The 24,785-nt window shown below is 40.8% G+C and overlaps 12 protein-coding genes across 12 annotated transcripts; 6 read left to right on the forward strand and 6 right to left on the reverse strand.

The window, feature by feature from the left end:
- Positions 1 to 18: 18 nt before the first annotated feature.
- BBOV_III001295 (variant erythrocyte surface antigen-1 beta subunit) lies at positions 19 to 942 on the reverse strand. Its single transcript, XM_051767933.1, has 4 exons — positions 632 to 942; positions 552 to 590; positions 308 to 514; positions 19 to 274 (listed from the first exon to the last, which is right to left on the reverse strand). Exons 1-4 carry the CDS (start codon positions 936 to 938, stop codon positions 27 to 29), a joined length of 801 nt encoding a protein of 266 aa, XP_051623783.1. The 5' UTR covers positions 939 to 942; the 3' UTR covers positions 19 to 26.
- A 136-nt stretch (positions 943 to 1,078) lies between these two features.
- On the reverse strand, positions 1,079 to 2,991 carry BBOV_III001300 (variant erythrocyte surface antigen-1 alpha subunit). Its single transcript, XM_001611215.2, has one exon. The coding sequence runs from the start codon at positions 2,979 to 2,981 to the stop codon at positions 1,119 to 1,121; it is 1,863 nt and encodes a 620-aa protein (XP_001611265.1). The 5' UTR covers positions 2,982 to 2,991; the 3' UTR covers positions 1,079 to 1,118.
- A 1,039-nt stretch (positions 2,992 to 4,030) lies between these two features.
- BBOV_III001310 (putative integral membrane protein) lies at positions 4,031 to 5,256 on the forward strand. The gene has a single exon (XM_001611216.2). It carries the CDS (start codon positions 4,061 to 4,063, stop codon positions 5,234 to 5,236), a length of 1,176 nt encoding a protein of 391 aa, XP_001611266.1. The 5' UTR covers positions 4,031 to 4,060; the 3' UTR covers positions 5,237 to 5,256.
- An 807-nt stretch (positions 5,257 to 6,063) lies between these two features.
- Positions 6,064 to 6,531, forward strand: BBOV_III001320 (SmORF protein). The gene has a single exon (XM_001611217.2). The coding sequence runs from the start codon at positions 6,104 to 6,106 to the stop codon at positions 6,509 to 6,511; it is 408 nt and encodes a 135-aa protein (XP_001611267.1). The 5' UTR covers positions 6,064 to 6,103; the 3' UTR covers positions 6,512 to 6,531.
- Positions 6,532 to 8,575: 2,044 nt separating this feature from the next.
- On the forward strand, positions 8,576 to 10,167 carry BBOV_III001330 (putative integral membrane protein). Its single transcript, XM_001611218.2, has one exon. The coding sequence runs from the start codon at positions 8,636 to 8,638 to the stop codon at positions 10,145 to 10,147; it is 1,512 nt and encodes a 503-aa protein (XP_001611268.1). The 5' UTR covers positions 8,576 to 8,635; the 3' UTR covers positions 10,148 to 10,167.
- Positions 10,168 to 11,061: 894 nt separating this feature from the next.
- Positions 11,062 to 11,844, reverse strand: BBOV_III001340 (uncharacterized protein). Its single transcript, XM_001611219.2, has one exon. It carries the CDS (start codon positions 11,812 to 11,814, stop codon positions 11,092 to 11,094), a length of 723 nt encoding a protein of 240 aa, XP_001611269.1. The 5' UTR covers positions 11,815 to 11,844; the 3' UTR covers positions 11,062 to 11,091.
- Positions 11,845 to 13,028: 1,184 nt separating this feature from the next.
- On the reverse strand, positions 13,029 to 13,756 carry BBOV_III001350 (putative 40S ribosomal protein S17). The gene is made up of 2 exons (XM_001611220.1): positions 13,649 to 13,756; positions 13,029 to 13,495 (listed from the first exon to the last, which is right to left on the reverse strand). The coding sequence occupies exons 1-2, from the start codon at positions 13,649 to 13,651 to the stop codon at positions 13,100 to 13,102; spliced, it is 399 nt and encodes a 132-aa protein (XP_001611270.1). The 5' UTR covers positions 13,652 to 13,756; the 3' UTR covers positions 13,029 to 13,099.
- Positions 13,757 to 14,358: 602 nt separating this feature from the next.
- On the forward strand, positions 14,359 to 16,564 carry BBOV_III001355 (SET domain family protein). The gene is made up of 15 exons (XM_051767357.1): positions 14,359 to 14,836; positions 14,875 to 14,952; positions 14,989 to 15,043; positions 15,079 to 15,147; positions 15,183 to 15,259; positions 15,297 to 15,334; positions 15,369 to 15,465; positions 15,625 to 15,684; positions 15,723 to 15,843; positions 15,879 to 15,983; positions 16,018 to 16,048; positions 16,085 to 16,115; positions 16,158 to 16,272; positions 16,312 to 16,410; positions 16,448 to 16,564. The coding sequence occupies exons 1-15, from the start codon at positions 14,679 to 14,681 to the stop codon at positions 16,532 to 16,534; spliced, it is 1,221 nt and encodes a 406-aa protein (XP_051623774.1). The 5' UTR covers positions 14,359 to 14,678; the 3' UTR covers positions 16,535 to 16,564.
- Positions 16,565 to 16,634: 70 nt separating this feature from the next.
- On the forward strand, positions 16,635 to 18,957 carry BBOV_III001360 (uncharacterized protein). Its single transcript, XM_051767861.1, has 4 exons — positions 16,635 to 17,133; positions 17,212 to 17,604; positions 17,641 to 18,602; positions 18,723 to 18,957. Exons 1-4 carry the CDS (start codon positions 16,725 to 16,727, stop codon positions 18,825 to 18,827), a joined length of 1,869 nt encoding a protein of 622 aa, XP_051623395.1. The 5' UTR covers positions 16,635 to 16,724; the 3' UTR covers positions 18,828 to 18,957.
- BBOV_III001370 (Ribosomal L28e family protein) lies at positions 18,651 to 20,019 on the reverse strand. Its single transcript, XM_001611222.2, has 6 exons — positions 19,817 to 20,019; positions 19,668 to 19,777; positions 19,223 to 19,566; positions 19,078 to 19,189; positions 18,820 to 18,902; positions 18,651 to 18,775 (listed from the first exon to the last, which is right to left on the reverse strand). The coding sequence occupies exons 1-5, from the start codon at positions 19,873 to 19,875 to the stop codon at positions 18,847 to 18,849; spliced, it is 681 nt and encodes a 226-aa protein (XP_001611272.1). The 5' UTR covers positions 19,876 to 20,019; the 3' UTR covers positions 18,651 to 18,775; positions 18,820 to 18,846.
- A 115-nt stretch (positions 20,020 to 20,134) lies between these two features.
- Positions 20,135 to 22,286, forward strand: BBOV_III001380 (ATPase family AAA domain-containing protein 3A/B). Its single transcript, XM_051767293.1, has 5 exons — positions 20,135 to 20,506; positions 20,547 to 21,181; positions 21,218 to 21,292; positions 21,329 to 21,588; positions 21,625 to 22,286. The coding sequence occupies exons 1-5, from the start codon at positions 20,425 to 20,427 to the stop codon at positions 22,274 to 22,276; spliced, it is 1,704 nt and encodes a 567-aa protein (XP_051623396.1). The 5' UTR covers positions 20,135 to 20,424; the 3' UTR covers positions 22,277 to 22,286.
- Positions 22,287 to 22,369: 83 nt separating this feature from the next.
- BBOV_III001390 (Inositol-pentakisphosphate 2-kinase family protein) lies at positions 22,370 to 24,705 on the reverse strand. The gene is made up of 2 exons (XM_001611224.2): positions 24,458 to 24,705; positions 22,370 to 24,178 (listed from the first exon to the last, which is right to left on the reverse strand). The coding sequence occupies exons 1-2, from the start codon at positions 24,543 to 24,545 to the stop codon at positions 22,380 to 22,382; spliced, it is 1,887 nt and encodes a 628-aa protein (XP_001611274.2). The 5' UTR covers positions 24,546 to 24,705; the 3' UTR covers positions 22,370 to 22,379.
- Positions 24,706 to 24,785: the final 80 nt, after the last annotated feature.

Genomic DNA, 24,785 nt, shown 5'->3' on the forward strand with positions numbered 1-24,785 from the left:
AACGGAACCCAGTAGTGGTGAGGTTGTTACAGAGGCATGGGTATGTCCAAGTGAAGTGTGTTATAGAAGCTTCTATGAAGGCTCATTATAAGCAGATAATAACTACGGGGTGTGGGGGATTGAATGGTTTCATCGGTAGAGTCATAATATTTCTCAGCAGTACTAGTTGGTACCGAAGTAGTGCTGTCGTACCGTTCCATGATATTCAGCAATATCACATGATCATCGTCAGAAAGATTACTATATAGAGCTCCAGAAACACATTGTTTTTCATCTTGTCCACCTGACTACCCTAGGCTGTACTCACCTGCTCCCTGATTCAACCTCTCCAGGTCATAGCCCATGGCAGCCATGAATGAACCGAGACCCTTATTGGCATCAATCTCTATCTCGTGCAGCTTACTATCCTTCCACCTCTTATTGTTGCCACCACCCGTTAGGAACCCCAACTGACTGAGTCCACTCCAGATGAGGCATACTGACCCTAGGAAAATACGGGCCAGGAGGTGGACATCTGTAGTACTGTTGGTAGTACTGCTACAATAACGTACCCTGGGCGGCCTTCACTAGGTCGGCACTACCGGCACTACCTACTCAGGATTACTCCATATGGCTACCAATGGGTGCTTACCTGGTGTACCATTGACTATGTTGGTCCATTGAGCATCCGTCTTGTTGTAGGCCGAGAGGTAGCATTTGTTGTTAGGATCACTAGCACTAGGACCAGTACCACACGACTTGCATTCATGACAAGTAGTAGCACTACCACCAGTACCACCGGTACAACAAGTGGCACCACCACCAGTACTACTACATGTACACGCCTTCCCTATCCCCGTACTTTGTTTAGTACTACCATCTCCCTTAAGACAACAGATATCCTGATCCCCTTCCTCCCACCCAACCCACTTCTGTAGTCCCAGTGCCAAGTGGTCCATCAGTGTCTTTATAATCTTTTTACCACTACTTATAGTACTAGTGTAATACTAACCATATGTCACCACTACTGCAATGCCACCCGCACCTTATGGATTAACGTGCTGACTGTGTTCTTACCAGGATCTACTTGTAGAGATCCACTGGACACTTCTATGAAGTCCTTCAGTGACTTTTCTTTTTCACCTAGCTGCCGACCCTAGTTTCGTCTCCACATCCTTTAGCTTTCCATTACTACCACCATTATTCCCTGTCAGATTATCTAGTGCCGTCTTAGCTTCCTTTAGTTTCCCATTCAGCCCATTCTTAGCCCCCTCCAGTGCCATCTTAGCCTCCCCTAGTTTCTTTATAACCCCCTTCATCGCATCCTTATCCTTCCCTTCCAATGCCTGCTGGGCATTACCCAATTGTACCACTACTTCACCAATCTTCTCCAGTACATCCTTTAGCTTGCCTGCATCACTGCCATTCGATCCTAATGGCAGTTTGTTGAGTTTGTTCCCCATCTCCTTTACCCTACATTTCCTATCATGTTCCATGGGGTTACACCCCAGGCACATCCAGCTGATTACCCCCTTGGACACCAGATCCTTGCCATACCTACACTCGCGCCATTTACCTCCCATAGCAACTTTTACTTCACATTGCTTCCTTAGGAAATAGAGTTGATAGAACAGAGCCCTAATGTAGTGTACCACCTGGTTGTATGCTTGGATTGACACAGTGGGATATGTGAAGGAGCACTGAGAGTTGGCATAGAGGGAGTGAATGGCAGGAGAATCAGTGCCTTTAGTGTTACCAGTGCTTTTGCCTAGGCCACCCTGGATACCTATGAGGACCAGTGGGCAGTACTGGGTCACTGCTTGGAAGTGGGCGTAGAGGTCAACCTGTTGTACTGTGAAGGGCCGTGCATCTGGCTTAAAGGTGAAGGAGAGCTTTTGCTGGCTACTATCCTTGAATATATCATCTAGCTTCTCCTTACAGTGATCCATTATCTTTGTATACGCCTGACTATAGGGCAATGCACTTAGCCAGTATAGGATCTCTCGGATGGTCTTAGGAGTCCGATTCTCCGCCTTCGGCGGAGTCTTTTTCTGCAATCCAGTAAAATAGGAACATGATACAATATGGAGCTTGTACAAGGCACCTCGTTTGTCCTGATTAGTGTCGGTCCCATTGTCAGTGCCATCCTTGAAGGGTCCCTCCTTATCAAATGCACCCTTATCTAAGGTATGTATGTATCCTGCATAGTTCATACCAGCTGGTTGTCTGAATGTATTAGCATTATCGTCAATGCCATGGACATTAGCACCATTACCAGTATCCGGGAATCCCAAATATAACTTATCCCTTAACCCATCCCATATAATAGCATCCCATCTATTTCCAGGACCATGGTTATTCAACATATCCTTAGGAAACCCTAGGGCCTGTAACCATTGGGACAGGGTACCGTCATCTAGGCCACTGCCGTCCAGGATATGGTTGTTCCACCGGGGGCTACTTTTATGGTACTTTCCAGTCCAATACATATAAGTAATGCTACTCCAGATGAGACATACTGACCCTAGGAGGATACGGGCACATTGGTGGCGACGTTGGGAGGGCGTCAACTTGTCACGTAGATCTAGGATGGTGTTGCCACCAAGTAACGTACCATTGAGGTCATTCCATATAGGTTGTCGGTATGCCTGTTTCGTTCCACCTACGTATGAATCGAAGCTGACTATCCCTCCATATGCCGACTGATAAGTGTCCTTGTATATACGATGGCCACGGTTATTCGTCCCCTGATGGTCCTCCTGTTCGATACAGATACACTTAGCCTTTTCTCCAGCACACCCACTACTACACTTATCCTTACAACAACACTTGCAGCATTTGCCTGCTAAAGCGCATTTACACTTCTCAGCAGTACACTGCGTGCCGCCACCAGTAATACAGCTACAAGTATGCGCATTACCACCACTATCCATACACTTCGTACACCTCCTTCCTAGGTGGTGTCCTTCATTACTGCTCTGATCGGGATCTTTCCATTTCATACATTCACATTTGTCGCACGGCGTGTTCGCTTTTACTTCGTCTAGATACTTGCAGCCACTATTTATGCCATGTTGATTGTTATGGCCACTACCACCACAGCTACTGCCCTTATCACACTTATCTATCTTACTCCACCCAACTAGTGCACTGAGTACCTGTGCCAGCTGGTCTATGTAGGTCCGGACTACAGGGGGTACCACCACGGCAGTACTAGATGACCACCCTGAACATCTGGCACTATTATACTAAACTTGTACCAAAAGTACCAAGCAACTTTTTATGAATCTCTTACTAAAAGTCTCACTAACTTTGCTATCAAATTTCTATGAATCGTTCATTAAAGTGGCTTATACAGTGTCGTTATCTCTGTGTAGTCTAGTGAATGATTTGTGTTCTGTCTAAATACAGTGGAGACCTGTAGCAGGGACACTCTATTTCTATTGGGGATAACAATATATATTTAAGACATTATCGTAGTGACTAGCATTGTTTTGTTCACTAGGTAGTCACTGTATAGTTACATATTCATTAGCTTCATCGTTATCATATCAGTGATTACTACCTTGTACTGCTAGGATTCCATATAATAGTGTCTATAGTACTATATAGTATCTATTATCCCTTATAACAACGTCTATAATCCCATATAACGCCTATCAGTCCGTATAACAACATCTATGATCCTACATGACATCCATAACATTTCATAACAATGTCCATATTGATATATATAATACCTTCTAGTTAATATAACACATATTATCCCTTATAACAACCTCTACAATCCTAGATAGCATCTATAATTCCCTATAAAACCACCTATTCCCTACTACAACTTCTACCACCCCCTTTATCACCACCCCTACCTCCACTCCCTCCATCACCACACCACCTCACCGCCACTGAATACCTACCCTACCCTTTCCCCTTTCCGTGATGCCATCATGGGGCATCACCACTTGAGCCCCTGTTGTAATACGCCGCCTATTCCACTGGGTACCACCGAATAGTAGTACTCACTAGTACCGGTAGTGGTGCTGCCGTAGCAGTGCACGCCTCCACATCGCTACGCTTCACAATGTCCTCCCAAGACACTGTAGAGGTGCTACCATGGTACCAATGGATGTTCATGGCGGTACTGGTACTTGGCGTTGCCATGGCAGTGGCACTCATTGTACGGACGGTATTACTAGCCACGGGATATGGTAGTGACGGTAATTCAGATCCATTATGTAGTACCTTGTCCTTTATGGTACTGCTATGCTATATAGGATTACATTTACTAGGGTACTATTGCCAGTATGTCAAAACGCCACTCACTAGGTGGTACCAATGGATGGTAATTACAGGATCACTCGCTATTGTGAGTGCTTGTTTTAGTGTATTAACAATATACACGAACTATACTAGTAACATTGCAAAGACAGCCTATATAGTACTGGCCAGTGCAGTAATGCAGTGTTTATCCTATATAGGGTTCCTGGTTTGCGCCGTTAACACGCAGTGTTTCGGGTGCATCAATATACACAGGATAGCATTCTATGTGATGGCGGCATTATCGGCTATAGGGTTCCTGGTATATATATTCATATTCCAGTGGTATTATGACAGTGCTGTGCAAGATTCGTGGAGCGGAGATGGTAACCATAGAAATAAAATATCTCTATTTAAGACTACTGTACCAACCAATTTGGTGTGTTCAATAATGCTCTGTGTTGGTGCCTACCAGGTGAACATGTGCTGCATCCCATGGTCCAGGTGGGATGTACTGCTATTAGTACTCCTGGGTAGTGCCTTAGGGATCTTAATTGTTATTGTTATTAGTGGTCATGGCAGTCTATCTGGTGGTAATGACCCTGCTAGTTATATTTTGTTATTCTTGGCAACCATAGCTACTATAGTACTCCTGGTGATAATCCACTTCAAGGAGCCACTGTCACAGTATTGGCCCAGAGACCGAGTGGCTTGTGGAGTGCTCAGTCTCGTATCGCTAGTAGCGTGGATAGGCGTGATGAGCTTTTATGGTAATGATGAAAGGACTCCTCTATACTGCCTTGTAGTGTACGGCTGTATTACATTTGGTGGTGCTCTGTACTATGGTTTCCGGAGTGGCCTTGCTCAGGGCAGTTGCTTCACCAAGAAGAGCACCGGTAGCTCAACACAGCTACAGGGTAGTGAAGAGGCAGTGAGTAGTACGGAAGTTACTGTAGAGAGTACATCTGACACAGTAGAAGTCACAAGAGACACTGAGTAGTACACGATAACACTGCTCTAATGTAGTCTAGCTATTTGCTTGTAGTCCCTTGTTAGAACAGATACAGTTGAGACAGTGTTACTAATGGTGTGGATATCACTCTAGCTGGTTGGAAGTTCCAGAGTGGTTGGACAGATTAACTGGAGTATAGGGTATAATTAGAGATGATGTGACTTGGTGGCATTTAGCATTTAGGGGTATGCCCTATCTAGTTCCATTGATACATAACACAGGCACAATAAGGTGTACATATAGGTGGAAACCAATAGGATTGCAAAGCTGCGGTAGGTAAGAGACGTTAGCTGGTAGTGATATCATAGACAATGAATGTTGCAGTCTATTGGAGTAGTGGTAGTAGTAATTGTGACAGTGCTGGTGAGACACTGCTTGTTGTGGTATGTTACAACATGAAATGGCCTGTATAGTGACTTATAATGTAGTGATCTAAGGAACTGTAGTAATATCAATACTGCAATAATGCCACTATGGCACCACGTGGATGTAGAGTATACATTGTTGTGGAGACAATAGCATTTATGTAGTAGGCATAATGGCATTGGATATGGCCTGGTCGTATATACTTTCCATAGTATGTGGCACTGCAATTGGTATTGTACACCTTAAGGAGTCATTGGCCAGCGCTGGTCTCTAGAACACCTATGCTGACAGCGATCTCATCAGTGTTTGACAATGAAACAACCATAAATACAACAATAGCATATCATATTGATAGCCATTTCACAGTGTCATTAGAAGGTGCAAGGATGATCATCCATTAACTTTCCGGCAATTGTACTATGCATGGGGGGCATGACAACAGCAATCGGTGCTTAATTAAGAAGCACACATTCCACTGACTTTGCCAAGATGGTATCTTTCAACACAATACTAAAGCTCGGTGCAGTGGTGGCATTTGGACTTTCCACCACAGCTACCTCTACTGAAGTAGCCCAGGAACAGCCCAAGAAGGAGTCTTTCTTAAGCAGATTCTTTGGTAAGAGAGATGAACCTACCACGAAGCCTGAAGAAGTGTCCAAATCAGATAATGTAGAGACTCAAGAAAACACTGATACAGATGATCCACCGATGTTCACCGTTGAATGGTATCTGTTACCCAAGCCCGAAAACAGAAAACAACTTCGTGAAAGGTTGCCACCAAAATTAGCTGACGCTGTTCCAGAAAACTGTAAGGAGGCAATAGACCCTTCAGTGGTGAAAGACATTAGGTGGCTGTTGGAGATACTAGGAAAAAAACAGTTGTCAAACAAAAGCTAATCACACCCTTTATTTATGTGAATCGTTACTTTGGACTACATAAATAAAACATAATGTTACTTAATGTCATAGTCTATAGACTTCTTTAGCTACCGGCATTTCCCATGATACGGTTAGTATACTATGTATAGACCTAGTTTATACCTACAACAACATTTCCCCAGTTATATACCTCCTAACAGCAACATGATAATCTGTTTTTCAATGTCATACGACACGCTGCTTCGTTAATATCTATGATAGATGGACTCAAGAGTGCTCCCATCGAAGCACCACTACATTATAATACATGATTGAATCTCTATAAATGAATCATCATGACTGCACAAGGTAACTTCCTGGCAACATTGCTCATAGGTTAACATGTCATTATACCGTTAGTTATAATGTGATACAATGCAAATGAAGGCATAACCCGTGGTGGATCTACAATGGAATATGCTTCTATAATGGACAGTAAGAGATCTCATGTGCCTATGACACCACTTATATATATATATATATATATATATTTATCACACCGTATCATGGTCAAAAGGAGACAATAGCACTTGGTGAGGTAGCAAGTGATCTATCATGCCTTAACAATGTGCTGATTGTGGTAATTACGTTCGTGTTAGCGATATTTACCGCAAGGAACCATTGGTCAATACTATTCTGTAGAGCACCGGTTATGTGTAATGCTAATTACAGCTGCTACATCTGTATCAGCCTATTTAGCATATATCATATCAAGGCATATGTATGATATCGAGCAAGGCAAGTGTCTTCTGGTGATCCACAGGGCTGTTTTGTTTTGTGGTTTTATTAGGTGCAGACAACGTCTGGCGATGGTGTCCATATGGATGTAGAAAAAGAGTTCATACCATGTAAAAGCACAAATGGTATTGATCGTAATAGTATGATGCATTTTTCAGACTACACTCTCATCGAATGTTGACTTAGTGAATCCACGAACAATGGTTGGGATAGAGATCTCTCGTTGTTAGAAATATATAAAAAAGTGGGTATGCCAAAGAGAATAGCTCAACTGACATAAGAACGGTACGTAGATTGAATAAGTTTAACATCGTCAAATTGAGTGTCTTTTAATTTGACGTTCAAACTATAAGTGTCCATACTACAGACATACCACATAGTACTAAGTTCTAGTATTTCATCCATAAAATGCAGCACAAAGGTTGTCATGACGATTAAATGTTAGAGTAGCAATGATTATTCGCCATTAATAGCCCATTTAATACCAGGCGGAGCAGTAGTTAATCAGAGTCTGAATTACACCTGTTCGCATATTGTATGCTTGTGCTTACAGGTTAGAGATTCATATAAGCGACTCGCTGGTATAAGAGCTATACAATGAGTAACAATACAACATTGACAAAGCGTTCAACTTACAGATTTGCGACAACACGTGGCCAATCAGAAGGTAGGCTAGAAAACCAAAGTATATGAAATTAAATGAACAAAAGGATTCAGACATCACGTAATGTGAAGAATACTGGCAGAGTTGATATATTATAGATTATAACTGTTAACATATAATGCGCGGAGATATTTTGCATCGCTAGCATGGTAGAGAAGAGGTTTGACGCAAAAATTACCAACAAGTAAGAAATGAACTGAGATTAACGAAGTGGCAAATGGTTCTTAACGCGTCTACAATATGTACATGATCAAAACAAAAAACAACCATAGACATCATCCAAGTGAATATGTGTAACTACCAATTCGAATAGTTAATTGCCTTCCTCAATATACTCAGTAAAAATCCATTACCTAGGACTGAATCTAGTTAAAGGTTCTGGAGTTGGCTGCTAACATTCAACTTACAACCAAAAGTAGCGTGAAAACGGCTCTAAGATGGAAATCCAATGGTGCGAACTACTGTCACCTGCCAATATACCTTAATCTTTCGTAAATCCTTTAGAATTAGAACATATATATGGAATATAATGGTATACACTAAACATATAGGCAAGGAGCGTTATGAAAGGTGACTGAGAACCTATATTCACCACCAAATGGGAATCGCATGCCCCAATTTCCGCACGTCTTGGGATAGACACACCTGCGAAAAAGGTCACAAGGCACAATGCACATGGAATCCTTCTGCTGAAATATTCCATGGCAATGACGACTGAAACACCGGTTCCGTTGAGCACCCTGGGCAAAGCAGCCAGCGTGTCAGCTTGTGAACAGAATGGATTCTATCTGTGCCCTAGTACTGCTATCTTCTTCGGTCTCATTATCTTGTGCCTCGGTAGTTGTGCAGCTTTGTTAATAAATGATGTCGTATGGACAGCTACACAGATTAAATATAAGGGTACTTTCCAAAATGGAGACCTAGACCCTTCGTTCAACGTGATATCGTTGGGCATTCTTTTATGTTATATACTAATCCATGTTTTTGGATACAAATGTGGATTGATTAGCGCCTCTTTGAGTCAGTGCCAAAAAGGGTTTATTGCTTGCGCCGGGATTGTAGTTTTCTGCAGCTTCCTCAACGTTTTCGTCGTAGGCTGGACTGAAGGTGTTGACATCCCATTCAGAGGTTTTACCGTCTTTTGTTTCACATCAATACAAGCCTTGGCCATGATTGGTTTCATTATCGCAAGCTTCAAGCTCCACTGCTTCGGAGGGTGCTACACCAGGAGCAAGATAGTGTTTTACATTGTAGGAATTCTCAACATACTCTACGGTGCCCTATACATCCTCGAATGCCTGATCTTATGTGGTGATAAAATTATAACAATACCATTCAAAGATCAAATTTTAAAATGGACCCATTATAAAAACGTTGCACCAGTTGCCTACGTATTACAGGTAGCTCTTTCCCTCTGTGCTTATCAGGTGTCCTTATGTCACATAAAATTTGCTCCTGTTGACGTTGCATTCCTCTGCATAGGAGGTTTGATGGTTGGTACACTAGTAGCAGTTACTTTTTCGGCATACGGTAAAGACGTTCACCAATACGTTGTATACCCGCTTATGGCGCTCCACGTTATCGTATCGGTTGGTTTGTTGATTCTTACCCATCAAAATAGGCCCCTTGCCCAATTCGAAGGTGGTGAGCTACTAGGAGGCTCATCATGGGATGTCCTATACGTGGTGATAGCAGTGGAATCCCTTGTGTGCATTGCAGGAGGCGTATCTACCATTTTTGCGAAATATGAAAACAGGCAGCGGTCATCATCATCATCATCAATAGAGCGCATTGAAGTCTCAAAACAACTACTCGGGCTCCATATTTATGTAACCATTCAACTTTTGGTGTTAACAAAGCTCAAGAAGCCTTTCAACAAATATTACACTGCCGATTACATGTCCGCGCTAGTACTGGCAATGATTTTAGTTATCCTACTAGTTGGAACAGCTGTGGGATATGGTTGGGCCCAACTAGGACCGCTTATAATTATAAGCCCGAATTCAATTGAAATTCCGTACCTGACATATAAGGAGCCATCGGTGGGAGATTACGTTCCTTTCGCTGTATACTTATTAGTAGTAATAGCAGCATTTCTAACATTTGGCTACAAATGCAACATTTTGGAAATTTGGGGCGATTGGATTAGTGACAAGGCTGGAACGTACTACAAGGAAAATCCCAACTTGAAGAGTACCGCAGATAACCCGTGACCGTGGTTGATTAATCCCTTTTAACAAACCATAACTTTAGGGCACAACCAGGTAAACAGTCGACCAATGAGACAGATTCACGCAAACTGTGTTTGTTAAATATTCCATGGTTGGAAAGAAAACGTCTGTGACGTATTTGTCTATGCTAATATTTACAAAAATCCGTGTCTTTGTACTGTAATGTTCCATTTCCCGGTGAAGTTCTTTCTCCGACCATGGGTACAACTACACGGAAGCGTTCAGCAGTCAGTCATAATGAAATCCAACAAAACTGTTGAGCGTAGATACACGCCACTTGATATGTAATGATGAGTGTCTATGGTCATCCATACAGTAGAATGTTTCCTAGATGTTTTGTGTTGTGCCATTGAGGTGGTAGCTGTTGCAACTCATCATTTCCTGGCGGAATAACAACGCTGTATTGCACGGTGTCTTCATCTATTCGGCAGCTTCCACCATCTATACGCAAACATGGCTATGCAATTACCGAAGGGCCGTCCATCAGTATCCCTTGTTGATCGCACTGCGGGTGGTTATGAGTATTGATGCATGGTCAGTAAAATCGAACAGTTTTTGGAGGCTGAATGCAGATCCCCTGGGTATCATGTTAGGCGCCTTTCCATGGCTACAGAGATTGTTCCATTCGGATTAGACGAGCATATTGAAGAACTATATGCAATCACCTGAATTTGTAGCATAACTCCTAATTTAGCAGAGTGGTCCTATTCCATCCAATAGCAGTTGTCCATTACCATTGGATGGACTTTCATTTGGATACATGTTACTACAATCCCTGCCTGTGCTCGGATACTGTATTCAATGGGCATTAGCATTACAAATGGGTCGTAACAACTAGATATGGGCACACTCACAATTCCCAGTGCGTATGGGATCTTCATGGGCTGCATTTAGAGCGTCCTAGTCACCTCGATTACACTACCACATCATTCAAAATCATCTTGTGTCCTAGTTGACGTTCTCTTCTTAGACAACCTTTTATGATGTTTCACTTCGGTACCGTCGAAGCAGTGCTTACTATAATGGTCATGTATCTTATGTTTCAATTCGTCATGAATTTTATCGAATGATCCACACCGCTTAACTTCGTCAGAAAGTTCCTTGGGGAGGTTGGCCACCAGGTCGTCAAAATGTTGAATGTCCAGATACTTATTTACTGCTTCACGCAGCTTCGTTGGAATGGCATCGATTGACCCATATGAATAAATTCTTCTGGCAAGCACTTTGGGTAAACATGATAGCTGATTCAAGAAACGCTCCTTTCTCATGTGACTTTGTAACCGGTTAACCAGATCACGCGGTATATCTTCATATTTCGCAAACTTACTAACCTCTGAAGCAAGGTTTTCAGGCAGTTCATCAAGCAACATTCCAAATTCATGTTTGGTCAATGGTTGCTTAAGTCTGGATGCTATGTTTCCCGGTAGATCGCCACATTTTCGGCATAGGAAAATCATGGATGCAATGGACTCAGGGAATTTATATATAAGATCATCAGTCCTGTGCTTCACCATATATTTAATCAATTCGCTCCGCATTTTTTGCGGCACTTTCGCGATGTTGTCATATTTAACCAGTTCTTTTGCGATATCATAGGGTATATCACCAAATCTCAATCCCATATGCTTCAGCCTTACGAGCATCTTCATTCGATTTCCATCCTCCTTACTTATAGCGGTGAAATCAATAGCAGCAATATCCTTTTCATATGATTCGCCATTTAGTGTATCGAGTTTATTGCGATAACCTGTAACGGGATTAGGCTTGTCTCTGCGGTGGCTTGGTGACCTAAGGAGCACGGGTGCATTGTCGTCGCTTTGGAAATCGCTAGACTGCACATCGTCTTGTCTACCTTGAGAAACAAGAGGCCGCTGCTGCTCCAACCCAGTGGATTGTCCATTACTAGCATCCTGGAGTATAGCAGTACCAGATGAAGCACAACATACGACATTACCAGTGGCTGCGTGAGTTACTATAGCAAGTCCGGCGACCCATTTAGTAACCTCCTGAACCCGTTAAAGCGACGGGAGTTATGACTTAACTCCATATTTGCAACAGAGAATACAACGATTAGTTAGCGTTAAAATCCATGAGCTACACAAACTGCATTATAACATCCACAATATAATACTACATTTGCAGGCACATACGGTGAATCCCAGATGGTCTGAGATTAAGAAGGCTTCACCGATGTCGCTGGATTCTTCATTTACCAAAGCAACGAATGCGCAATCACCAATGCACGCATTGCATTAGTGTCTTTTAAATTATGTGAATCCAACCTTTTATTCAAGAGCAGGTTGTGCTACCATGCTGTGATCAAGGATTAATTGCTGCGGCAAGTATATCTACATTCAACACGACATGACCTCATTGAAGTTATCCACTGCATTAAATATATGAACATGAACTATAAGATAATACAAACTTTTGTAGTACACATCTGAGTATGGCTTTGCGAACATTACCTTCCATTGTGACGCGCGACATGGATCTCCATGCGGCAAATCCACTAATCATATAATTTCCGTTGATCTAACCAACTAATGTGCATTATAACCGGACTAGGGCAATTTAAACGTATGATACAGCACAGTACAATCGAATTATAAGCAATACTGTTCATTACCTCTGATAATGTGGAACCGTTTGAAAACAGCGTTCCTCTCTCATAACATACTAGAGCAGCAGACAACGTCGATGTCTCTGTCCTTTATCGCTTAATGTAAACTGATATGTACCATTTGACTACAACTAATTACATGGATACCAATAGCTTTGTGAGTCCGGATAATGATAACTTAACTTCGTTTAGCGATTCGATAGTACTACTCTACCACCATCACAGCTCATAGAATATCCACTATGTACACCTGTATATTTTTATAGCATTAAATGTCCGATGTCAGCTTTAGGGACGGGCGACCGTGACCTTCAGAAACGCTGGTGAACGCCCTCACTGTGCATGTTGGCAGTGATAACCTTTACGTTAGGTATGTTCAACTTGAGGAACGTCAACATGTCAGCGGTGTCCTGGTCGACCTGGATGAGAGGCACATCAACCTCGGAACGTTCGGGAACAAAGTCCATGCGGCGCTCACGCTCTTCCTCCTGCAGCTTCAATGAAATGCCACGTACTGGTCCCTTTTGGATGCGCCGCATCAGATGGGTGATGAAGCCAGCAACCTTATTGCGCATACGCTTTGATGGGATCTGGGCTACCTCTTCAGCAACCTTCTTGTTGAAGTGGAAGTCCAAACTCAGCTTGGCGTAATACTTCTCTACGATCTGGCGCGCAGCACGCTTTACGGTCTTAGTACGAACGCGACCCTGCGATATGATATAGTGATCAACACAGTACAAAAGATACAAACAACACACTTCCCATGAACCAGAAACGGGTTGCGCTATATATTTACACTCATTAGTGCATTAGTTATACACCAGAACCGCTAATTGCTATATATAGAATCCAAAACATACCATGTTGATACCAGTTGGCCCGATGACAGCGGTGATATACACGATATGTTGAACAACCCAGGGTAAAACCGGTTTCCAGTGATTGTAACACAATAATACCAAATGTTCTGGCTAACACAGAGCGATTGTAGGCCACGAGATAGCCAATTTCTTGCGACACGACACTGTGGGGACGGCCTGGCCAGTTATGATACTAGGTCTTAAAATGGCATATTATATTCAGATTCACGGCAATCTGGATAAGAATCGTTGTGACTATCGAATCAAAACCTATATAGCGTTGCAATTATTAATGAGGCCATATAGTTTAATCGCAGTGGCCCGGTACACCAATGCCTTGTGCAGCGTTACGAATCCATTCCTTTTCCCCCTTTAGAGCTACACATTTCATAGATATAGTGTAATTCTATTACATATATAACAATATTGCATTTTTGCGTAAATAGTTTACCATACATATATATTTATGCAACATCGCGAAAGACTCTACATAAGCCGCTTTGACTGGAAGGTACTATTACGTTATGATACTAATTAAACACCGTGTTTAAGCATCGACTGAAATTATAATAAGTTGAATAACCCATGACGGGTACATCTACTATAGTTCGACGTGATCAGATACGCGAAGTTCATATTTTTGAGAACAAAAGTGATACACGTAGGAATGGGTGCAGCACAATGACCTGAATATTTTACAACTCATTATATATATATATATATATAAACAGACGGAATGCAAATAATACACTAAAAGGACCATTTTTATGATTCCACATTATATCAAAACAAGAATCTGGCATTAATATTCACAGTTAATATTTCCAGATAAAATGACCATCAATAGACATTAGATCTTAATCACTTAAACTACCAAATGGATAATGCTATATACTCACAGATCGATACATAAGCATTTCTTTTTTACATCCGTGGCTATTAGATACTCTTGAGTTGGACTACTCTTATGGCACCAAAGCATAATTTTGACCACAATGGCAGACAAATTAGTGACTAACTGGCGGGAAATATGGTGAATGAGGAATGTAAACACCTAACTGATCACTTGACAAAGGGGTACATTAACGCTTATGAGGGTAACGGTTGTTTTTTTGAAAGTACTTTAGACAACACGCCTAAGTTTTTATACGACCAACCTTTATATGCTTTTGTCCACAGTTTTTCACGGTGAGGCATATCTACAGATAAATTTAATGTTATTTCAGAAGGGGCTGTTTATTTTGTGAACATTGCTTCAGGCCTGTGGGATCTTTGATGGACAACATTAATCATCTCATTCAACAGTACTGTCTAGTTCATAAAGTTTTCACAAGCAATAGATTATACCCCAAACTTTCTGTGGATACATGTCATTTGATTGCTCCGCACAACGTGGTTTGTTGATTATTTCCCTCCTCATGTTTATGTAGCACTTTACTCAGACGACTTTTCATTGCGAGGCATGCAATTCCCCTTTCTGTTCTTCATCGTGCTTGAAGGTTGATAAGAACCTGTTACGTCAAATGTTATTTAGGCATCTGATTCATTTCACAAATTCATCTGCCAAAAATTGAGCCCGACTGAAAGCGAAGGTTTGAAAGATTTGCAAAGGTTGGCTAAATAATATCGTGAATCTTATGTATTGCAGTTATGCTTTGAGAACAAATGAAAATTTTTACTTTATTGGTATGTAGGATATTCATTGTATGACTGTTTTCAGGAATAATATACATGACTATTATCGCAAAAGTTTTAGACAATAATGAGAGATTGGACCATTTCATTATTGAACTGTCCGAGTATTACGACGTTTCATGGTTGGTAACGATATGTTTGTTTACACCTTCTGGTTTTTGAATCTACATAGAAATGCTCATATGCCGCTTTCATTAAAACTTACACGTTAACTATACACGTATTAGATAAATGTACTCTCATTTTACTCATTGTTACAACAATGTCTCACTGTCTTTCAGGGAGGAAGTACCGCCAAAAGGTGACACTACTGAGGAATTCGGTAGTGCAAAATATGAAAGGTATTAGCACTTAGATTCAATTTATATACTACTTACAGTGCATTATATGCTCATGGACTTTTGATTTCTATAGTTCGGCGTCATATGGAGATGATACCGCAAGCGTACGCAGAGGTTACAAGAAAATTCTTTAGTTTCGATTACTACCTCCATTTGCTGGTTTGTCAATTTTACACGTACACTATAGTACTAAGGGGAAAATAGAACTGGTTTCTATCGAAATTGAGATAGAGAATCCGCTGAACAGACACCTAACACGGCTAATGGAAAACCCATCTATTAGAGGAGCGCTTGGTGAGGTTAGCCTCTTTTTATTGTTTTTGATGTATACAGAAGTTGGATAATATCAAGCGATTTTTATATGGTCAAGTAGATCTATTTTCCTTTTAATTTTGCTTAGGTCTTGACATCAATGATGATGTGGACATTCAGTACGTTGAAACATTGGGATTTTTCATGATTTTTTAACACAGAAGTATAGAACTACCTGATATACTAGGCGTTGGAATATACAAATCTTTGTCATTACTCAATCATTCATGTCAGCCTAATATAGAGTTTGATTACGTCGATAACAACACAGCGAGAGTAGGTCACTTTAATATCGTTGTCTAACGTACGATACAGGTACAACTACTCCGCCCAGTTTCAGCAGGGGAGCAAGCAACCATTTCATATGTAGATGCCACATTACCACTGGAAAAGCGCCGAAGGGAACTATGGGATGTGAGTGAAACTGTGGATTCATTATGACCATTTACAGAATTACTTGTTCATATGTCGTTGTCAAAGGTGTTTAGAAGAAGATGGAAACGAGATCCATGAAATAAGTGAAACTGTTGCTGAATGACATACCAACGTTTACACACACCTTCCATCTTTAATTTGACACCCTCTACTAAAGTCTATTGATTTTCTGGACAATCTACAATGTAAACACAGTGCTATATAATGTATGCCTGTCTTTCGCATAACTATTTAAATACATTACACATTCATGGTAGATATTCACTACACATCGCAGATCAGTACAGACTATAATGGACGGATCCCCTGTCCTTTCCTTTGAAACGTTTTTAGAGTCTTTAATAACAAATCGCATTTTGGACTTGAATTATAACGATATTTTGCCACGTTTGGTTGCCAGTGTCAGGGCGAGCCACAATGAAGGAATGCGAACTCCCTTTGGTTCTGCATCTCCAGCGGGCGCTGTCTTTGTTAAGGCGGCTTTACATACGGAATCATATCGTCCTGGCCTATCTGGACCCATATTCAAGCCACATGAAGCCCGCAAGTTTGCTGCACAGCGCAGAGCAATGACACAATGGTTAAACCAGAAAAAGCAAGAACTTCCCAACCGCCATATAGCTTCTACAAGTAAAGTTCGCTTTCTAACTCTAATGTTTGATTACCTAAGTTTTGCACCTTCGCTTTATGAAACGCATGGTGGTAGGTTTTTTTCTTGAAAAATTGTGAGATTAAATCATTTTATCTTTAAGTGTTACTCATTGTCTAACTGTATGGTAGATATGTATTGGAACGGAATTGTTACGGGGAACGATTTACACTTTGCGGAATCTGATGGAAGTGAGGATGATACACAATATCCGGGAGAGACGTCAACGGTACCAGTTACTTCCCAGAACGGAGATGGTATGCATTTAATGCAACCATACTATGCATCCGATCAAAGTGAGAGCCACACAAATTCACAAGGCTGCTACAGTTATACAACGCCATTGGAAGGGGAATCGCAAAACACTGTTCCACTGGATAGTAACACGGTTAACTACGCATGTGGATATCCTGATTATATGGTCGACATTAGTGTAAATAATACGAATTGCGTTTCAGATGATGGGAATGCATTAGTAACCAAGCCAGTTAAAGGTTTTTGGAATACGAACGGCAGTCCATCAGGTACTTTAATATCTACATTGAATATGTATACCTCAGATACTTATTACACATCTATTGACTCGGATATGGATACTGACGTTTCTATTAGAGGAACTATGAATAGCCAGCCTGATGATGAATATGCAAGCGCGGATGAAGCCATTATTGTCGATTCTATGGAATATGCAACTACAGGTCAAAAATATTTGTGCAACACATCGGTTATATTTTTTGGTGGCGCAAATTTAATTACAGCGTGCTACTACTTCATTAAGGAATTCACCTCCAAGTCATTTATCGATTTAATAGCGTATCCTGATCACATGCGGAGCCGTCATTCTTTTATATTATGGCAGAACCCCTATTTACAGCATATTTGTTGTCGTGAGTTGATGTTTGCCCTTTCAAACAAAGAAATAAACTGTTCCAAAATTATTGAGATCTTGTCAAACAAGAAGAGCAAATGCTGCATATTGGAGGATTTCGACCTTCTATCTTTGGACATACAGTTGGCGATTAGCAAACATATTCAACGTAATGATCGTCCATTCTTATTTTTAACTCGCAATTTGCATAAAACACCCGCCCGGTTACGCGCTTTTGCTTTCACATTTCGTGTTCCTTCTCTAAATACGGGTTTGCTTATTAATTCAGGACTCTCGGGTGCCTTCTGCCCATCAATGTTCAGTGGAATACCTCGCAATTCTATTATGGATCTTGCAGTGCGTGCCAAGGATGACATAGCTTGGTTTTATCAGGCTATGACAAATTTGCGACAGAAAAGAACTGTTTCATTGCGGCGTGATACATTACCCCTGAGGAAACTAGTACATTACATTGCATTCGAAGAACTGAACGAGCGCACTGTCTATCGCATTATGGTGATTTTGTCAAGTTTATCACCTACTTATATGCACAACCAATATACCTTTTGGTTGGATTTCTGTGAAGAATTCGACGCAATAACTAGCGTCCATATGTTTGATATCAAAGAAGGGTTGTATCACATTATCGCTGAGGTAGGTAAATGTTTAGATTTGCTCCCTGCTGTATCCATATACATCGAACGTTTTACTATTCAACTTATGCTTGTGTGAGATATTGAGTACATATAACTACCATTTTTAACGTGTTCACAGAAATCAACCGCTTTGGCAAATGTGTTGGATCCTAGACACACCATCGCGACCGCCTTTTTGGATATGATGAATATTATCCACCCTAACGCCGACTTACCATCATAAAAATCTGCTTTGCAAGTTTTTATGCCAGATCACGTTCATAATCCTCTTCATATTCAATTTCCATATGAGGCATGGCTGAGAGTGATTAAAATAATGATTATGAGTATTGCAAACTGCATTTAATGATGGGACCATCGTAAAACACATCTCAATTTAAAACATAATGTTTTTTTATTTAGATTTTATTAGTTCACAATATATACAACCAGATAACATGTAAGGCGTAGAATATAAACGAATGTACAATTACCTCTTCTCTTTACAGATTTATTCCTTGCGTAGTCTACATCTTCCTCGTCTTCTTCCTTTTCAATTTCACCATCAATATCTTGTTCAAACTGGTATAATTCTCCGTATGTACCCTTTAAGATATTAAGTATCTATATTTAACATACCCTGGAAAGGCGATTAAGTAGTTCCTGCTCGATTGCATTATCCAATCTAGCTGCGATTTCGGCCTTCTTTTCACGTATTTTTTCACGCCTTTCAGTTTTCTTTTTAATAGGGACAAGTTTTGTTTTTTGTATGAGTGCTTGTCTCCTCATTCTTTGAAGCACTTCACGCCATCTTTTCAGTCTCAAATGGCATTTTTCGGTGAGATATTCTGCGATACCGACTTTAGTAGCTTCACTAATTTGGTTCAATGAAGTTTCCAAATTCTTCGATAGTTTAAGCCGTTCCCATTGCTCCGAAGGAGTATGACACCTTTCCGCAGTCTTCATACAAAGAAAAAGTGTTCCTGCATAAACAATATTACCCAGTTATCAAAAAGATGTGTATACGTAATTTTAGGTGAGAAACGTTGACATAGACCACAACGTTGTACCCTGTGGAACATACCTTGATCTTCGATTACAGTGGCATAATTGCTATTTGCCAGTGGACAGCTTGCTCGATTGCACAATCCCGTGACATTATAGGCATTACTACAGAAGTCTTTTGTATCGGTACTGCGAAAACATTGATCTAATATGGGTAAGATGTATTACCATTTCCTAAAGGCGCAGAAACCTTCCCTGACGAGTTGCCATACCACATCGTCACTCATTATATTGATGAAAAATACAATTATTTATATTGATTTAGTTTCGCTGGCTCTAGGTTATAATGAATTATAGCTTGCGATATGCAGTGCCACTATTAATCTGTTCACATGAATTAAACATTGCTACGATAAAATACTTATTTACATATGCTTTTATAATTCTTCCAATGATGTTCATATGATGTTTTCTGTTGATGTGTAAGGCTGGTGGTGTAGACATTTTTTATACTTGGGTCGGGGGCAAGGATTCCTCCTTCTATGATTTTTACGATATTACCTCCATAATCTAAATGTTAACAGTTCAATTTATTGCATTTTAGGGTTGGTATGTTGCCGTGTTTTATAGAAGGTGTAAGGGCATAATCATCGCACGGAGTTTTTTATGTTTTATAACATAAGACCTTATCGCATCTGGTTACATCCCGAATTACCGTATGGTAGCTACTCCATGATAAGTCTACAGTGAATTTCTACTCGATTAAAGTGGCTACAAAGACCGTGGGATCAATATAACTTTTCAACCTAGAGTGACTTTGTTTTTGTTTTCTCAAAATGTTTGGTTTTGGTTCACCTCAGGTGCCTTCCAGCGCCATTCCACCATTGCCTAATGATGATGCGAACATTACTGGAAAATGTGAGTTCGAATGTCTATTTAGTTGCATGATTTTATACAGTTGATCCTACAGCGTTGGAGCGTGGCGCCAAGGCGCTGAAGATGCTAGATTCATCGCCTAACGCGCAGAAAGCATTTGAATTGACGAAGATGCAGGAGATGACTCGTCAGCATGAGATTCAGAAGGAAATACAGCAGATGCAACTTCGTCAGAGTGAGCTTGGTGCTCAACGCGCTCGTGTTGAAAGTGACGAGAAGCGCAAATTGATGGCTCAACAGCAGGAGCAAGATCGAATAACTGCTCAGTATAAGGCTAAGTTAGAGGCGGAAGCTTATCAGAAGAAGTTACAAGATCAACGTCGTCAGAATGAAGAGTGGTTGAATCAGCAGCATCAGCAATTTTTGCGTCAGGAGGAAGCGAGGAAGAAAACTGAGATGGAGATTCTCAACATGCGTAAAGCTCAAATTAGAGAGGAGAAGGCTTTGGAGCGTGAGAACATTAAGGCACGCGTTCAGGAGGAGGGCCGTATACGAATAGAGCAGGAGCGTAAAAACTTTGATATTCACGTTAAGATGATGAAGGAGAGGTCTGTGGAGGAGCGTAAAACTAAGTTAGAATCATTACAAATAACATTTTCATCTCTTGGCACTGCATTTTCATCACTTTTGGCTGACAAGCAACGCCTTACTGCAGGGGTAGGTCGACTTTATTGTTCATACATTTATTGCAAGGTAACTACTCTAAGTGCATTGGCACTAGGAATATATGGTGCCAAGAACGGCACGCGATTAGCTGGACGTATTTTGGTAATTTCCGGTTATTAACACCAGCATTATGTACAGGAACGTCGGTTGGGTAAACCTCCCTTGGTTCGTGAAACGTCACGATGGACTCTCATGGGAGGCATATCCAATTTATTTAAAAGATACTTTCCTACTGGCAATGTCAATGCTTTAACCAAGATAGTTCTTGATAACAATTTGCACCAACGTCTTTCCTGGACCACCAACTCACTTATGAATGCCAAGAAGAATGGTGCTCCTTTCCGTAATTTACTTCTTTATGGTCCTCCTGGTACAGGAAAGACTTTGTTTGCGAAGACGTATGTTTATTTCTATAACTCGTTAATTTTGCGTAGTTTAGCCAGTAACAGTGGGATGGACTTTGCCATAATGACGGGGGGAGATATAGGCCCTCTTCAGGAGGAAGCTGCTAGTGAGATTAACAAGTTATTCAAGTGGGCTAAGAAGACCAAAAAGGGTCTTCTTTTATTCATTGATGAAGCTGATGCATTTTTACGTCAGGGGCGCTCATCTGCTAATGGAATGTCTGAAAACATGCGGAATGCACTTTCCGCCTTTTTGTATCACACTGGAACGGAGAGCAAGGAATTATCTTTGATTTTAGCTACCAACGAGCGTGAGATATTGGATAAGGCCGTTTTGGACCGCATGGATGAGCAATATGAGTTTGGTCTTCCTCAACTGGAGGAAAGAAAACGCATGATAGCTATGTTTATGAAAAAGTATGTATTGACTCCAACCACTCGTGGCAATAAGGTTGAGATTGATGAAAATATTAATGATGACTTTTTCGCTAAGGTAGCTGAACGCACTGAGGGGTTTTCAGGGCGTCAGTTATCGAAAATGTGTATCGCTATTCAAAGTGCTGTGTTTGGTTCTGGGACTACTAGGCTTAGCCTTGAACTTGCTGAAACTGTGATCAACTGGCATATCGATGAACACCGCAAAAATCACAAAACCACTGAACACGCAGAGCCCGCTGACTAGTCAATATTTTAGCGTTATAGAACTTAACACGCTTTGAATTGTATGCTATGCATGAATAATACTGCAACTATGGAGTACACTGTAGTTGAAATATTGATATACGTTAAGCGGTTGAGATCTGTTTATTTACCAAAAACAGCACATCTTCTTTCCACCTAGGGATGCGATGCACTGGTTTCAGATCTAAATCTATTAAAGAAAATCTAAAAAAATTCGGACCTGCTCTCTCGCCTTTGGAGCCTGTATGGAACAGGACGTTGAGCACAACGGATAGATCCATAGCTGTTCTCCCTCCTAAATAGAGGTTGATCCATTGCTCGATATGATCGAGTAGCATTTTACATCTTTTCCACGAATGGTGGTTACTTATTGGATTACGGCCAGCCATGCTACATTTAGGCGATTCGCTACTACAACTTGTTTTTTTGCGTGCACTATAATGTTTTCGGTTGAAATATTGATTAGCCACGTGCACATTGATCCGTGAGAGAATGGTTTCTAGCTCCTTGTACAGCACCAATTGAACTGCTTCATCATTTGCGCCGACATTCCTTAAAAGTCGCCCTTGCGAGTGTATTGTCAGCTGTGTATCAGGGCTTTGTATACAATTGCGTTTGTCATTGACACCTGTCATTCGATACAAACATATATTCCTTTTTGAGAAACAAAAATGCTTAGTCTTGTTATCCAATAGCATTTTCAGAACATTACACATGGAGCATATTAATTTGCGACCAATGATATTAAACATACGCTGGATGCGATATGGATTAGCGTGTTGGCACAACACATGGGCAAGCAGCTCCTTTGACAGAGCCATGAGGTTTTGTGTTATGCTACTCACTTCCCACTTCTTTTGAACCTTGTCTCTTATTTTTTCCTTTGCGTTAAAAAACCTATAGACCATATTGCAAAGCAGATACAGGACACTTGCTACGATTTGTTGTCCTGATGCTAGTGCTTGCAACTTTAGTATGCGGTTCATGATGACTTTATTTTCCACCAGGCATCGAGCGACATTGTCCATTGCGCATTGATCCTGTATCAGTATTGCAGGATCCACTTCTACATTATTGATGAATATGCGTATGTTGTTCTGTGGCACCTTTGCCAGACATTGCAACTCTTTTTTAACATCAGCTAATTCCATCCCGAAAAGCTTGATGGGTGAGTATCCAGAGTTGTAATTTTCTTGAGCCCTTTCGTTTATGATCCAATCTGTACTTTCTGGGCATTGCGAAGACACTATATTTTCATATCTGATTCTTGCCTTATATGGTTGGCACATTTGAAATAGACTTGGGAATCCGCTAAAATTGAGTATCCCGCACTTTGGCTTCATTTCAACAGAGATATTCCGATAGTATTGCATGATTGTTTGCATAACTGTCCTACCGAGGGAAACGCATACTGCTAGGTTGAACAAATCTTCTTCCAGAATTGCCAATTCATATTTCAACGGATCATATGTGATGTTATTATTTCCCAATATTTGTATATCTGTTGGTTTTATATCGATAGTAGTTTTGCGTGCCACTTCTTTCACATGGTAGATACGTTTTTTATATACGACTTCTGACTCAAAGAGATTTACTTTCCACCAATTGGCGTAATCTCCATCTCCATTAATTACCATGCGTTTACAACCACATTTTTGTTTTGATGTATGCTTGCATTCATCATATTTGTTGTCCATTAGCTTTGACAGATGTGTTCGCAATCTGTTGGCTACACTTCGTTTTATCAGGCATCCTACGCGTTTAGGTGTACAAGACTCAGAGCTTTTGCAGCATCCCTCTTGCATAAACAGACAGAATTCATCATGGTATAGCATTCGATGCATAGTCATGGGAGAATTTGGGTTTCTCGGTAGTTTCAGGACATAGCACTGGTCCCATGAGGCTGCATATATTGAGTATTTGTATTTACAGTAGGAACTATATATATTATTAGACCAACATCACTATATAAACACTGTCCAAAAGCAAACATCAGCAAGATAATATAATGATTCTATTTAATGGGCACATCACTGTTCCAACATCACATCACCCATTAACCAGAAAAATAGATACAAATCTACGTACACCCATTACATTACATCTGATTTCCACCTATTAGGTATATATATCTCTGATATCCACGGGGAATCATTGTAGTACGTTCAGACGCGGGACTTACCAGGTGTGTTACTTTTAGATTTCCATGATTTGTGTTCTATACGATATACGAATTGGCAATTGCCAGTTCCCAGTGGTACAAGTCTCATGTTTTTGTCAGCCTTGTGTCTCGCGGGGATAAATTAGCAACGCAGGCCACCGAGTGGTACAGTGCGTACAAACAACGGTTGCTTGTTGGCAGCTCTGCGTTGCCTTTATCACAATTTAATTTAAACCATAATTATGTTTTTAGTTTAATGCTCGTTGTTGTTTAGAGATTGTATACAAAAACAACTGGCGGGGTACTGTGCTGTACCCTCCACAAGATCGCGCCCATGTCACCATATCTC

This window comes from Babesia bovis, chromosome 3, assembly GCF_000165395.2.
Source record: "Babesia bovis T2Bo chromosome 3, whole genome shotgun sequence".
In the NCBI taxonomy this organism is placed as follows: Eukaryota; Apicomplexa; class Aconoidasida; order Piroplasmida; family Babesiidae; genus Babesia; species Babesia bovis.

What these genes read in the sequence shown, in the direction of transcription:
- BBOV_III001360 (XM_051767861.1), top strand. Translation starts at nt 16,725, where the DNA reads ATGGACGGATCCCCTGTCCTTTCCTTTGAAACGTTTTTAGAGTCTTTA. An exon ending in GCTTTATGAAACGCATGGTG is followed by an intron (nt 17,134 to 17,211) that starts GTAGGTTTTTTT and finishes ACTGTATGGTAG; the next exon opens with ATATGTATTGGAACGGAATT. An exon ending in TACGAACGGCAGTCCATCAG is followed by an intron (nt 17,605 to 17,640) that starts GTACTTTAATAT and finishes TGTATACCTCAG; the next exon opens with ATACTTATTACACATCTATT.
- BBOV_III001300 (XM_001611215.2), bottom strand. Translation starts at nt 2,981, where the DNA reads ATGAAATGGAAAGATCCCGATCAGAGCAGTAATGAAGGACACCACCTA.
- BBOV_III001355 (XM_051767357.1), top strand. Translation starts at nt 14,679, where the DNA reads ATGGTGAATGAGGAATGTAAACACCTAACTGATCACTTGACAAAGGGG. An exon ending in GTTCTTCATCGTGCTTGAAG is followed by an intron (nt 15,148 to 15,182) that starts GTTGATAAGAAC and finishes AATGTTATTTAG; the next exon opens with GCATCTGATTCATTTCACAA. An exon ending in TTAGAGGAGCGCTTGGTGAG is followed by an intron (nt 15,984 to 16,017) that starts GTTAGCCTCTTT and finishes TGATGTATACAG; the next exon opens with AAGTTGGATAATATCAAGCG.
- BBOV_III001320 (XM_001611217.2), top strand. Translation starts at nt 6,104, where the DNA reads ATGGTATCTTTCAACACAATACTAAAGCTCGGTGCAGTGGTGGCATTT.
- BBOV_III001310 (XM_001611216.2), top strand. Translation starts at nt 4,061, where the DNA reads ATGTCCTCCCAAGACACTGTAGAGGTGCTACCATGGTACCAATGGATG.
- BBOV_III001295 (XM_051767933.1), bottom strand. Translation starts at nt 938, where the DNA reads ATGGACCACTTGGCACTGGGACTACAGAAGTGGGTTGGGTGGGAGGAA. An exon ending in CATAGTCAATGGTACACCAG is followed by an intron (nt 591 to 631) that starts GTAAGCACCCAT and finishes AATCCTGAGTAG; the next exon opens with GTAGTGCCGGTAGTGCCGAC. An exon ending in CCTAGTGAAGGCCGCCCAGG is followed by an intron (nt 515 to 551) that starts GTACGTTATTGT and finishes ACAGTACTACAG; the next exon opens with ATGTCCACCTCCTGGCCCGT.
- BBOV_III001340 (XM_001611219.2), bottom strand. Translation starts at nt 11,814, where the DNA reads ATGAAGATGCTCGTAAGGCTGAAGCATATGGGATTGAGATTTGGTGAT.
- BBOV_III001330 (XM_001611218.2), top strand. Translation starts at nt 8,636, where the DNA reads ATGGCAATGACGACTGAAACACCGGTTCCGTTGAGCACCCTGGGCAAA.
- BBOV_III001390 (XM_001611224.2), bottom strand. Translation starts at nt 24,545, where the DNA reads ATGAGACTTGTACCACTGGGAACTGGCAATTGCCAATTCGTATATCGT. An exon ending in ATCTAAAAGTAACACACCTG is followed by an intron (nt 24,179 to 24,457) that starts GTAAGTCCCGCG and finishes CAATATATGCAG; the next exon opens with CCTCATGGGACCAGTGCTAT.
- BBOV_III001370 (XM_001611222.2), bottom strand. Translation starts at nt 19,875, where the DNA reads ATGAGTGACGATGTGGTATGGCAACTCGTCAGGGAAGGTTTCTGCGCC. An exon ending in TTCTGCGCCTTTAGGAAATG is followed by an intron (nt 19,778 to 19,816) that starts GTAATACATCTT and finishes ATGTTTTCGCAG; the next exon opens with TACCGATACAAAAGACTTCT. An exon ending in CACTGTAATCGAAGATCAAG is followed by an intron (nt 19,567 to 19,667) that starts GTATGTTCCACA and finishes TTGTTTATGCAG; the next exon opens with GAACACTTTTTCTTTGTATG.
- BBOV_III001380 (XM_051767293.1), top strand. Translation starts at nt 20,425, where the DNA reads ATGTTTGGTTTTGGTTCACCTCAGGTGCCTTCCAGCGCCATTCCACCA. An exon ending in TGCGAACATTACTGGAAAAT is followed by an intron (nt 20,507 to 20,546) that starts GTGAGTTCGAAT and finishes GATTTTATACAG; the next exon opens with TTGATCCTACAGCGTTGGAG. An exon ending in AAGACTTTGTTTGCGAAGAC is followed by an intron (nt 21,589 to 21,624) that starts GTATGTTTATTT and finishes AATTTTGCGTAG; the next exon opens with TTTAGCCAGTAACAGTGGGA.